This window comes from Arachis ipaensis, chromosome B3, assembly GCF_059453495.1.
Source record: "Arachis ipaensis isolate K30076 ecotype BB chromosome B3, ASM5945349v1, whole genome shotgun sequence".
In the NCBI taxonomy this organism is placed as follows: domain Eukaryota; kingdom Viridiplantae; phylum Streptophyta; class Magnoliopsida; order Fabales; family Fabaceae; genus Arachis; species Arachis ipaensis.
In genome coordinates, this window is record NC_142438.1 from 134,130,962 (window position 1) to 134,143,691 (window position 12,730).

Below are 12,730 nucleotides of genomic sequence, written 5' to 3' on the forward strand. Positions count from 1 at the left end.
CACTAACAATTTAAAATTATATATATATAAAATAAATCTTCTTATCAGAAAATACTTCATACTCATCATTGGTTAGAATCAATTTTCACAAGCTATGATACATTCTAGTGAGTCTTAACTCTTAAGGCTATTTGTATTTTACATATATAAGCAAAAATAATATAGTGTAGACTGTAAACAAAAAATAAACAAAAATACTTGGGAACGTTTTGGGGTTTAAAACATGACGAATTGTTTTTTTTTTCCCTCCCTCTTTAAATAGATAATTTTCCTAGCTGAAACTATATATAATGAAATATTTTAAAATTAATTGTTTTCATATGTTAATTACAATTAGCGTCTATTTAGAAAAAGCTCATAGATTAACTTTATTACCTTAAAAGAAAAAAAGATGAGAAGAAAAATTATGAGAAAAAGAACAAGATTAAGAATATAAAATTTTAGCCGATGAAAACGGTGAAGACGAGATGCGTTGGATTTTGCTGAATAATTTAAAACTATTTTTTTCCATGCATTTAAATTTCAGCAGAATTAGGTTCTTGACAAACGTAAAGTTTAGGAGCGAAGATGAATAGCTATTAAAATTTTCCCCTCCATATATATTCTTTACTTCTTCGCAACTTGCAAAAGAGAAAAGCTTGCATATATTATGTCTTCCCTTAAATTCCTCGTTTTCCACGATCAAAATAATACTCTTATTATTAGTTCCAAGATGCGTTATTATATTCTTTTATAAAGCTGGTTCCCATCTTTTATTAATTATTCGTATCTGCATGATCATAAGTTATAACCTTCATATTAAGTTCGATACTTTACTATTAACATTCAAACATATTTTCTTAATATAATGATGATTTATATATCGGAGTCACTCACGTAAAGACGATTAAAATATCTTTTTTTTTAAATATTTTTTATTAATTAAAATTTAATATATATAATCGATTAAATCGTGTTATTTTTGTTAAAATTAGGCCAGTCAAATTAATTTGACCGAAAAAATAGTAAATTAAATCTTGAACTAATTTAAATTAATATTATTTTTTTTATAAAAAATAACTACAATATTTTTATTATAAAAAATAACTAAAATACTCTTATTTTATATATATATTAATTTTAAAAATCTTAAATTCTAACTCTTTACTTTTCTGCTATCATAGGATTAAAATTTATAATTTTTAAATATATATATATAAATAAATAAAAGTAATATTATATATCCAAATTTTTTTATGAACTAAGTCAAACTAAACAATAAAATTTGAAATAATGTTAGCCATAACTAATTTTTGTTATGTTAAACCAACTTGGTTGGACTTAGTTAATAGAAAAACTTGGATGTGTAGTATTATATATATATATATATATATAGGAGTATTTTAGTCATTTTTTATAATAAGGATTATAGTAATTTTTTATAAAAAAAATAATATTAATTTAGATCGATTTAATATTTGATTTATCATTTTTCGATCAAATTAATTTTTTTGACCTAATTTTAACAAAAATAACACGATTTAATCAATTATATATGTTAAATTTTAATTATTAAAATATATTTTAAAAAAAAAGATGTTTTAGACGGCTTTATATGTGAGTGGCTTCTTTTTGATATATATGCAAAGTTCAATAATCTTACATGATTAATGATAATGATAGAATAATTTGACTTGGGTGGGTACTATGTGCTTTAAATGACTTAGAGACCCTAAATTGTACAAGTGCAGAAGTGCTTTAAATTTTATCTCAAGAATCTGATTCAATTTGGAGGAAGGACACGCGTGCATTTAATTATGATATTATTGAGGAATCTCTAATATAGAACACAAAAGCTTTCTTGGTGAGAAATTAACCATTAATAACCCTACTTCTAATATAATGACACCAATCATATTTTGTATTATCAGGAAGACAATACTGATTAGACAATTGTTATTAAAAAGGCCTTTAGATTATAGGTACTGTAGAAAAAAAATAAATGAAAAGAAAATATCTATTTAAATATCATTTTTCTTTGTACTAATATATAATACTTGAAGGTAAAGTATTATTCTTTTAAATTTTGTGAAAGACTTGAGAACTGAGAGAGAATGTTATTTAATCAGTATAAATCAAATTTAAATAAACTAGTTAAAAAGGGTACTAAATGAGTTAAATGTATCAATTATATAAATATCATTGAAAATAATCTTAAATTATAATTTTTCATGTGATTATCATCACTTAATTAAACGATCACTTAAAAATTTTTGCTTTTGGAAATATACTACGTTCTAGATGTTCAATCCTATCATGAAGAGAAGGAAATATATTACAAGTTTCGTATTACTTGGACTAAATTTTAAAATTAAATTAGATTTACTGAATTTATTTAAAATTTTTATTATTAAGTTTTTTTTTTTAATTGTCAAGTTAATAGCTAGGGATGGCAATATGTACCCTATTCGCGGGTAGCCAATTCGATCCCACCCGATCGGGTAGGATTGCCAATCCGATCCGCAGCGAGTAGGGTAGGGTGCGGGTAGGATTTTCGTGCGGGTCGGATAGGGTGCGGGTTGAGCCTCAATCCTATCCGACCAACCCGCACCCTATATATGTATATGTTATATACTTATATAAAAATATATTTTAAGTGGATGTTGAACTAAAGACTTCTCACTAAATACAAAAGATCCTTAGTCATTAAAAGAAGATCATTAATTGATAATTTAATAAACTTTTTTTTACATAAAAGTCAGTTCTATTTTAAATTATCATCAAGTTATATAATAACTTTGTATTTTTTTTGTAGCCCGCTGATAGAGTTTGGTACACGCGGGTTAAGAGCGGGTAGGATTAGGATTGAGATATTCTCAACCCGCGAGTAGGGTTATGGTTGACTCCAAAGTCCAAACCCTACCCTACTCTACCCATTGCCACCCCTATTAATAGCCTTTCTTTACATGACTTTCTTTGTATTTGTTAAAAAGATAAGACAGAATAATAGAGAAAAGATTTGTATGTATTTAAATTGTGTGTAATGATCTAATCTATAAAAGTATTTATAGATGTTAAGAGAATCAAAATAATAAAAACGTAATATTTTATAATAAATATATAACTAAATATGCTAAATCTAATTAAATGCTAGTCACCAAAAAAAAATCTAATTAAATGCTAATTAATTTTAATATATTTTAATGGTACTATTTCTTAATTCAATAAAGTAGTTAAAGGAGAGATAGATATTTTAACACTTATATTAGGTGTATATCAAAATTAGCTATTAAAATTAATTATCAGTATAAAATATATATTAAAAATAAATTAAATTATATATATTATTTATACATTAAATGTATATTTATAAATACATAATAACTAATTTTATTAGTAGCTAATTTTAATATACAAATAAAATTTTTGATATTAACATGTTGAAAAAGAATCATGACCGTTAGACAAAATGAGATGGTAGCTAGTGACCACTTATAATAGTTAATGCTACAATTAATTTTTTTTCCGTGGTGTTAATTTGGTTGACAAGAAGTACACCTAATTATGCTGCTGTTTCTAATGCAGAAAATAGTGTTTTGACATTTCCACTTCACAACTATGAATTTAAATGCCACTAATGAATCCAACAACCACACAATACATACATAAATCACCTTTTTATTTTTCTATTTAACATAGCATACTGGTGACTGGTGAGGCTCCTTTTACTCATTCATTAGCAAATAGTAGTAGAAATGGAGCAAGAAATGGAGAAGAGAAAGATAGAAAAAGAAGAAGAAGAAGAAGAAGAGAAATGGGTGCTTGATGGATCTAAAGATTACAAAGGAAGAGTTCCTCTCCGAGCTTCCACTGGTGCATGGAAAGCTTCTCTCTTTGTGCTCAGTAAGATATATGAACCAAAAACTATGACAAAAATTGTCTACTCCTTTAACTAAGATGTTTCAATTTTGGTGCAGCAATTGAGTTTAGTGAAAGGATAAGCTTCTTTGGAATAGCCACTAATCTCATCTCCTACCTAACTAAAGTGATTCATGAAGATCTTAACACAGCAGCAAAGAATGTAAATTATTGGACAGGGACATCAACACTCATGCCTCTTATAGGTGGATTTGTTGCTGATGCCTACACTGGCCGTTTTCTTATGGTTCTGTTTTCTTCCTTTGTATACCTCATGGTAAATCTTTAAATTTCTTATCTATGTGCAAAGTATTTCAATTATAACCAAGTAACATTATGTTACTTTAGTCTCTGAGACAAAGATAAATATTTTCTGTCACTGTTTATAGTCTTTTAAGAAATACAGAAAACATAATACTCAATTTGATACATAGGATTTTTTTTTTTTTTTTTTGTGTATACATGAAATGCAACAGGGTTTATGCTTGCTGACAATGTCTCAATTCATACCAAGTCTCAAGCCATGCAAAAGTAGCATATGTAGAAAGCCTAGGAAGGTTCATGAAGTGGTTTTCTTCCTTGCCTTGTATTGTATATCCCTAGGCACTGGTGGATACAAGCCATGCTTGGAGAGCTTTGGAGCCGATCAATTCGACGACGATAACACGGAAGATAGGAAGAAGAAGATGTCTTTCTTCAACTGGTGGAACTTTGCACTGTGCTTTGGATTGCTGCTTGGTGCAACTGTGATTGTCTATGTTCAAGATTATGTTGGTTGGGGAGCTGCAGGCCTTATACTCACTATTTTTATGGCTCTTACTGTGATTGCATTTTATGTGGGGAAGCCATTTTACAGGTATAGGAGACCAGAAGGGAACCCTTTAACCCAAGTTTTGCAGGTCATAGTTGCAGCCATAAGGAAAAGGAACTTAACCAATCCTTCAAGTGCTTCTCTGTTGTATGAAGTTCCAAAGTCAGACAAGTCCCAAGGGAGGCTTCTAAGCCATACTAGCAGACTTAGGTATCACACTATCACACTAACATCTTATACTTACAATTGTTACAAAAAAGTTCAATTTTGTCCCTAAAAATTATAAATGTGCTTTATTATTTTGTCAAAGTTATATTTTGTAGATCATTGTAGCTTTTAGTCAATCAATTTTTAGTTAATCATCACTATTAGTAGACCAAGAATGTGTCATGCCACCTATCATTAACATGACACGTCAACAAAATAGTGAAGGTTAACTAAATAACTAACAATTGGCTTATCAGAGATTAAAATTAAGCTAGCTTGAAATTTTAGGATTAAATTGAATGTTTACTCTTGATTTGAATCAATAGAACATACATGTGTGCTAATTTCTAATGAATGTCAATTTTACAAAGAAGGACAGAGTTGAACCTATCAATGTTGATTGGATTTAAATTAATACTGAAATTCATTAATTCAATGAATAGGTTTCTTGACAAGGCTGCAATAATAGAAGACAAAAACAGTGAGGAGAAAGAGAATCCATGGAGATTAGCAACAGTGACAAGAGTGGAAGAGACAAAGCTTCTTCTCAATGTTATCCCCATTTGGCTAACTTCAGTAACAGTTGGAATCTGTGTAGCACAAGGCTCAACACTCTTTGTGAAGCAAGCAGCTGCTATGAACCTAAACATAACCCACAGTTTCAAAATCCCTCCAGCTTCCATTGCCTCGTTCGCGGCTTTCGGCACCTTAGTAGCAGTCCCAATTTATGACAAGATCATTGTTCCGGTTCTGCGAAAAGTCACTGGGAACGAAAGAGGGATCAGCATCCTTCGGAGGATTGGCATTGGCCTAACATTCACAGTCATAGTTATGGTTGTTGCAGCATTAGTTGAAGCAAAGAGGCTAAGAGCTGCAGAGAAAAACACTACTAGTAGTGTTTTCTGGCTGATACCACAATACTTGTTACTTGGATTTGGAGATTCATTTTCCTTAGTTGGTTTGCAAGAGTATTTCTATGACCAAGTACCTGATTCAATGAGGAGTTTGGGAATGGCATTGTATCTTAGTGTGATTGGAATTGGAAGCTTCGTGAGCAGTTTTCTGATCATAATTGTGGACCATGTCACAGGAAAAGATGGTAAGGCTTGGATTGGGAAGGACATAAATTCAAGCCGTTTGGATAGGTTTTATTGGATGCTGGCAGTTATAAACGGTTTGAATTTGTGTCTGTTTCTGTTGTTGGCAAGAAGGTATACTTATAAGACTGTGCAGAGGAGAACATTGCCAAATGATGGAGTTGAGATCATTCCATGAGTCATGGAATGAGAGAACTACTCATTATTAAGTGTACCAATTTCTAAGTTTATCAAGGATTGTGATCTAATAAATCTATTACACATACTTCTAGCTTTAATCTTATCATCTTGTCAAGTAAACTTGCTTTTATAAGAATGTGAATGTGAGTCTGAATCTTCTCTACATATGCCAACATCACTAGTAGAATAAAGAAGAGACATAAATCGAAACAAGGGAATGAAGCATGAATATTATTATCTGAATTTGGACTATAGTTATAGGAACACCCTGAAATAACAAGAGGGACTAACTGTCCAAACCAGCTTCTACATCAAACTTCAAACACTGCATTCCCACTCACTCATACAATACATCAACATGCATGTTCATGTTCATGTTCATCCTCTCTTAACTTATTACAGTGGGAAATGACCAGTCAAACGAATATGATCCAAGGTACAACGCAAACCATACTTATTAACTGCTTCAATTGCAGACCTAAACCCACCTCCATATGCTGGTGACGAATCATTGGCTATCTGGTTCATGAAAAACTCTCCTAACTTGTTCTCAACTTGAGACCTTGCTCCTTTCTTTGATGATGATGATGATGTGGAGTAGGAAGAAGATGAAGATGCTGATGATGTTGATGGCATGTATCTACTAGACCCTGGCATCACTTCTGATTCAAGCCACATGTATGATAGAACCTGACAAATACCTTCCTCTACTTCCGCATCAAGGTTCCGGTAACCTGTGATTGATGTCAAGGCAAGTGATGATTTTATCATATGAACATCACATCATGTAATAATGAGAATCAATTAAGTTGAATAATGTTACCTTTAAGTCTCAACCAAGCATGCATCAACTCATGGGCTAGGATAGCACCTGTGAGTAACCTGTGTCAGGTGAATAGTGTCAACAACTGTTACAAGGTTGTCCAATATGTGTATGTATGATTTTGTTAATTACCTTGGAAGACCATAAAGAACAAGAATAGCTGTAACTTCACATTTTCTAGTCAGCTTTTGATGTTGAGTTCTCATTCCTATGAATCTATGCCCTCCCATTCTTGGCCATCTATGTACCTGAAAGTAATAGTAACAAAATCATGATTAGTAGAGATTGATAAACACATTCTAATAAGATAAAACCATAAACAAGCAAGTGTTTCTAAACATACACTGGTGACAGTTTGCTCTTCTGAGAGGCACAAACCCCTTGTTTCAGGCAAATGATGGAAACCCTGCAAGAAGATAAATGAAAATAGAGTAAGAGGACTTAAATTAATTCTATGATTGAGAAAAAAAAAAGAAAAGAGTGAATTCTGATAGTTAATTTTACATTCTTCTCCCCAACAATGGCTTCATTAAGTGCATCTCTACCCACAAGAAGCATAGGAACTTGCTGATCTATTCTCATGTTCATCCCTTCATAATAATCTCTGATGGCATGGTATAGAGGCTGGCATTCACCAGTATCCGTTATAGCAGATTCCATGCACTCGAAGCACAAAATCCGTCCATCGTCCAGTCTATAATACTTTTCGTTCCGCGACTTTGAGATGGAAAACAAAGGATCAGAGAAAGGAAACAAGTTGGAAAAGTTGTTGAAATCAAGAGTGAAGTGAGTACCTCTAATCTTTCACAACTACAACAGCGAGCTGTATTATCATACTCATGTGATGGACAATACTTTTGGTACCAATAGGGATGGCACCTATACTCAATCAAACCAGCTGCATTTATTGGAATCTGAGAGTGAAATATATCAGAACCAAGTGCATATATATACAATGAGTAGAATGTAAAATCATTCCAGATGAATTAGTCTTACATATTGATGGCAAACTTCACATTTAGGGTGTGTTAACTCTTTAAAACAAGTCTTGTGATATGGACGGCTCCCTGACAAAGAAAACTTAAAAAGAAAAAAAGAACAAGACATGAATAAGATAAGCATATATAATTACATATGTATATGCAAATCCATCCTAAAAGGATGAACTTACCTCGCGTTCAGTAATAGGGTGGCGACAAGAGTGACAACGGAAGCAATCTGGATGAAAATAAGTATCCATCCATCCCAAACAATTTCCATATAGTATCTCCTGATTGCACCCTCCACATATTCTTACATTTGCCAAACTGCATGCACATTCATTGAAAACATATGCAATCACATTTTCTGATATATACACACTTGATTCATCTTTGAAAGCAGATATGGAGATGGTAATGCAAGATTATTAGACCTATATCCTCTGGGATATAAAGGTGCAGGTGTATATGGAGGATGTGCAGATGAGTGCATGCGATCCTGAAGGGCCTTTGAGTAATCATCAATATCATCACTGCCTGTGTGCCATCTATAACCTTGTTGAGCAAGTGGGGAAAAGGGGCTTTAGAATTTGATCAATTTCACAATAAGAAACTTCAGCAGTACCTAGTACCTACCATTTGGTCTCTTGAAATTTTCACCTAAAGAAAGTGCAATTGCTCGGTTCAAATCCTCTTCATCCTTCCGGGATCTAGCACGGTCATCCTAATCAAGAACAACAATGTCATCAACAAGTACATAAATGAATGTTTTGGTATGGTAACAAAGAAATGGTGGTGTTTACCAATGATCTAGAAGGTGCTCGCCAAACCATGTTTTCCTCTGCAGGCTGCTGTAGATGACGACCACTACTATCACTCCTTCCTCTACTTGATGATCCAATTTTGAAAATCTTACCAAACCATTTCATAAACCCAGACTTTCTCTCTGAATATGAAGAAACAAAATCCCCTGCTTCCCACCAAATCATACAACACCAGTTAATTCTAATCCATTATCATTATACTATATTTACATGCTTTAACAAATCAAATTCGCATATCCATTCAGCAAAACCAAAAGGACTTAAAGTTGAAAAAGTAGCTGGTGGGGTTATTCAAAACTTTCCAAAATGAAGATGAAAGTGTAATAGAGAAAGAGTACCATATATGCAAGGGTGTGAAAGATGGTTGATATCAGAAGAAGGAGAAGCCATAAGGATGAAGGGAAGCTTGTTATGTATGTTAGAGCCCTGAAGAAGGATGGAAAAGGAAGACAATGATAGAGAGAGAAGGGTGCATTAGAGATGGTTAATAGTGGGGAAAAGAGGGTGAGAGAAACAAGAGAGGAATCTCAGGAGGAGGGGAAGTGGCACAGGGCAGAAGAGATTCTTCGCTTGTAAAGTAAATGAACAAAGAAAGAATGGCAGAAAGCTAGGATAGCTTCTTTTTCCTCATCGAACCAGAATATTAACTTACGCTGGATTCCACACAATCAAACTCTAACGGGTAATAACATCACTCCTTTTTTTTTCTAAATATCATGCTACTTTTATTTCAGAAAAAATCATCTTCTATAAAATTAATTTGGGTTAGTCGATCAGTCAACTCATTCATCAGCTTAAGCAAGCTGCAGACTCTTAAATAGAACTATAATTCGCGACGGATTAATTATTAACCTGTCAAATTGAAAAATACCATGGACAATTAAAAAAAAATATATCTACACGTATGGGAAAAAAATGAGTGGTACAAATATATTTTAATCGAATATAAAAAAAAGTAACGTGTTTAGAGGGTTAAAGTGATCCATGATATGCTTGAAGGTTTGAATTTGGAAGCATTCCTTTTATATTTTGGCGGTAAAAGGAAGTTGGGTGAAGTCAACTGTGTAGTGTAGGGACTAGGGAGGGAAGGGTCGTTTTCTAAGCTTATAGGTAGCTAGCTGCAGAATTATTCATCTTTTGCGTTAATCTACTAAGCATAGATATTATTATATATCAAAAAAATATTAGAGCGAGATGCATTAGAATTTATTATTTTTAGTCATCAGTTAGTTATTAATGTTTAAATTATAAAATCATATATGTTTTTGAATTATTAGACTAAAAAAACTAGACTGAAAAAATTAAATTGATGACTAAGTGATGACTAAAAATAATAAATTCTAACATTTTTCCGTATATTATTCCTCTTTCACAAGAAAAAAGAGTCATCATGAAGCCATGGATTCTGTTCAACTCAGTCCTGAGTTGGAATGGAACTCAATTCAATCAATAGGTCTCTTTAGTGGTCTGATGGCTTTCTTCTGCTTTCATACGTAGAATTGATTCCATGTCAAACTCCTTTTCTTCAAATTCATTTTCAAACAAAACTAGCCAATTAACCACTTAATATTTATTTATGAGTAATATTAAGTAACTAATTTTTTTCTGTTAATATGAGTTAAATTTTTTTTAAATTATTGTGTTTATCTTAAATTATAAACTTAAATATTAAGGTTGACTAATTAAAAATTAGTTAGGTATACTTTTTTTATTTATTTATTATATTTTTTCTTTTATAATAATAACAATTCAAATCTTTAATCTTTGTTTATTTTTTATTTAGTTAGTTAATTCTTGCAACAACAAAAATTGGTTTCCAATTAAAAATTACACTTGAATATATTTATGTCTATTTAATCATTCTAATTTTTTTTTCCCAAATACTAACTTATATATTGTTTACTAAACACAACTACCATGGCTTTTAAAAAATAATGTCTATCAGAGAAGCTCTAAAATTGAAAAAAAAAATACCATCACATATAACTCCCTAATTCTTAAAAGTAGAAACATAAACACAACAATATTATTTTAATTTATTAGACATAAAATATTATCTTATACTTTTGAAAAATACAAACATCCCTAATAAAGCAATACCCTTAAACCCAACCTAGCTTGACCCAATTATTACTCTCTTGCGTCACATCAAACAAAAATATAGCTACTTAATTTATGCTGCTTCATAATAATAACTTAATAAGTCAATGAAATATGATCACGATGAAACTAAAGCATATATTAGTAGTCCTACGTATTAAGTATGAACTTGTGTATACTTAATAATAATTAAGTAAATCAATTGTTTTCTTATAGAACAAATTGAGAAAAATGGTTATTGTTGGACTTTGATGTATGTCTATTTATGGTAATAATAACGCTTGACAACTTCCATGTCTTTTCCATATTCCATTCCTACTACGTTGCGAATATAAATCGCTATCCTTTTTTATTCCTTATAACAAAACAAACCCTTTTTCTTCTATTTTATATCTTCTATTTGACATGACAATCAAGCAACCAAAAAAGAAAAAAAAAAAAATTCCCTTCATCATTCTTAACTCATACACACATGAAATAATGGTCAACTAATCAACACGGGTAATATATTATTGATTATATTACGTGTATACTAAAATCAGCTATTAAAATTAACTACTAATATAAAATATATATTAAAATATAAATATATATTAAAAATAAATTAAATCACATATATATTTATACACAAATATATTTGTAGAGACACAGACCCATAAATATTAATGGAGGCACTATTTTAAATTATATATATAAATAATATGTTCCTATTTTAAATTTTAAATGACCCTATTATAAATAAACTAAACCCAATTATTAAAAGCTCAAACCCATTTTATCTTTCTATCATTTTGACTATTAGTTAATCTAATTAAATTTAGTCTTATTCTATTATCAAATTCCAGCCATTACTCATTTATTCTCTTAAACCTTTTTTCTTAGTTTTATATTTTTAACCTTTTTTTTCTCTTTTTTATCTAGTGGTCATCTTCTCATCATCAAAAGATAAATTTTAAATTTTTTATTTTATTTTATATAGCTATCTATGACTCTATATATCTTTCAATTTCATTGTTTCTCTTTTTGATATTTTCAATTGAAAATTTTAATTCAAACAATTATAGTTTAGGTATTAATATATTTTTTTATTCTCTTCATGAATTTATATATTTTATTTTATTCACAATTTAGTGATCATTATTATTTATTTGTTTATCTTTCGTTCTATTCTATTATATGTAATTATGTTGCATATAAATTTTAAAAGTGAATTGATCAATTTACTAATTTAGAATATATATATATATATATATAGAAATAGTAATAAACAAATATTTCAGAAGAAAGTTACCACTAGATTCTGAAGTCACTCTATTAGTCTCTTCTAATAAAAAGAAGTTCTTAGAATTCAATGTGAAAAGTCTAGTAGCTGATCCTGGACAACAATCCAAAATAAAAAGTCGACTTCGTAATCGAATAGGAGATGAGTGATTGAATAATTGTTTGGTTACATATATAGAAAGAGAGACATTCAATCAAGTTGATAACAAAACAATTATTCAATATTTTCAAAATATGAAAACAAGAAGAAAAGTACCTTCAAGATTTGAAGCAAAAAAAGTTAACAACTAATATAATTTTTTATTTTTTTTATATTCAAATCATTAATACTTTTATATTTTTAAATTAAATTAATATATATTTTGATAGTAATATGTATTATTTTTGCCCTTAACATAAATTTTCTAAATCTATCACTATATATGTGACTAATTTTAGTATACAAAATAACATTTTTAATATATCACCTCATGGAAGCTAACAGAGAGAAAAAAAAGAAGTGGGAATTGCAGATAACATGAGGGTTTTTT

At 30.2% G+C, this 12,730-nt stretch overlaps 2 protein-coding genes across 2 annotated transcripts; one reads left to right on the forward strand and one right to left on the reverse strand.

The window, feature by feature from the left end:
• The first annotated feature begins 3,508 nt into the window (after positions 1-3,508).
• Positions 3,509-6,290, forward strand: LOC107631155 (protein NRT1/ PTR FAMILY 5.6-like). Its single transcript, XM_016334503.3, has 4 exons — positions 3,509-3,882; positions 3,957-4,174; positions 4,374-4,918; positions 5,359-6,290. The coding sequence occupies exons 1-4, from the start codon at positions 3,735-3,737 to the stop codon at positions 6,188-6,190; spliced, it is 1,743 nt and encodes a 580-aa protein (XP_016189989.1). The 5' UTR covers positions 3,509-3,734; the 3' UTR covers positions 6,191-6,290.
• A 108-nt stretch (positions 6,291-6,398) lies between these two features.
• Positions 6,399-9,481, reverse strand: LOC107631156 (protein DA1-related 2). Its single transcript, XM_016334504.3, has 12 exons — positions 9,158-9,481; positions 8,799-8,965; positions 8,632-8,719; positions 8,430-8,550; positions 8,187-8,322; positions 8,012-8,095; positions 7,810-7,929; positions 7,520-7,732; positions 7,359-7,421; positions 7,148-7,263; positions 7,016-7,074; positions 6,399-6,926 (listed from the first exon to the last, which is right to left on the reverse strand). Exons 1-12 carry the CDS (start codon positions 9,207-9,209, stop codon positions 6,589-6,591), a joined length of 1,557 nt encoding a protein of 518 aa, XP_016189990.1. The 5' UTR covers positions 9,210-9,481; the 3' UTR covers positions 6,399-6,588.
• Between the last annotated feature and the right edge of the window lie 3,249 nt (positions 9,482-12,730).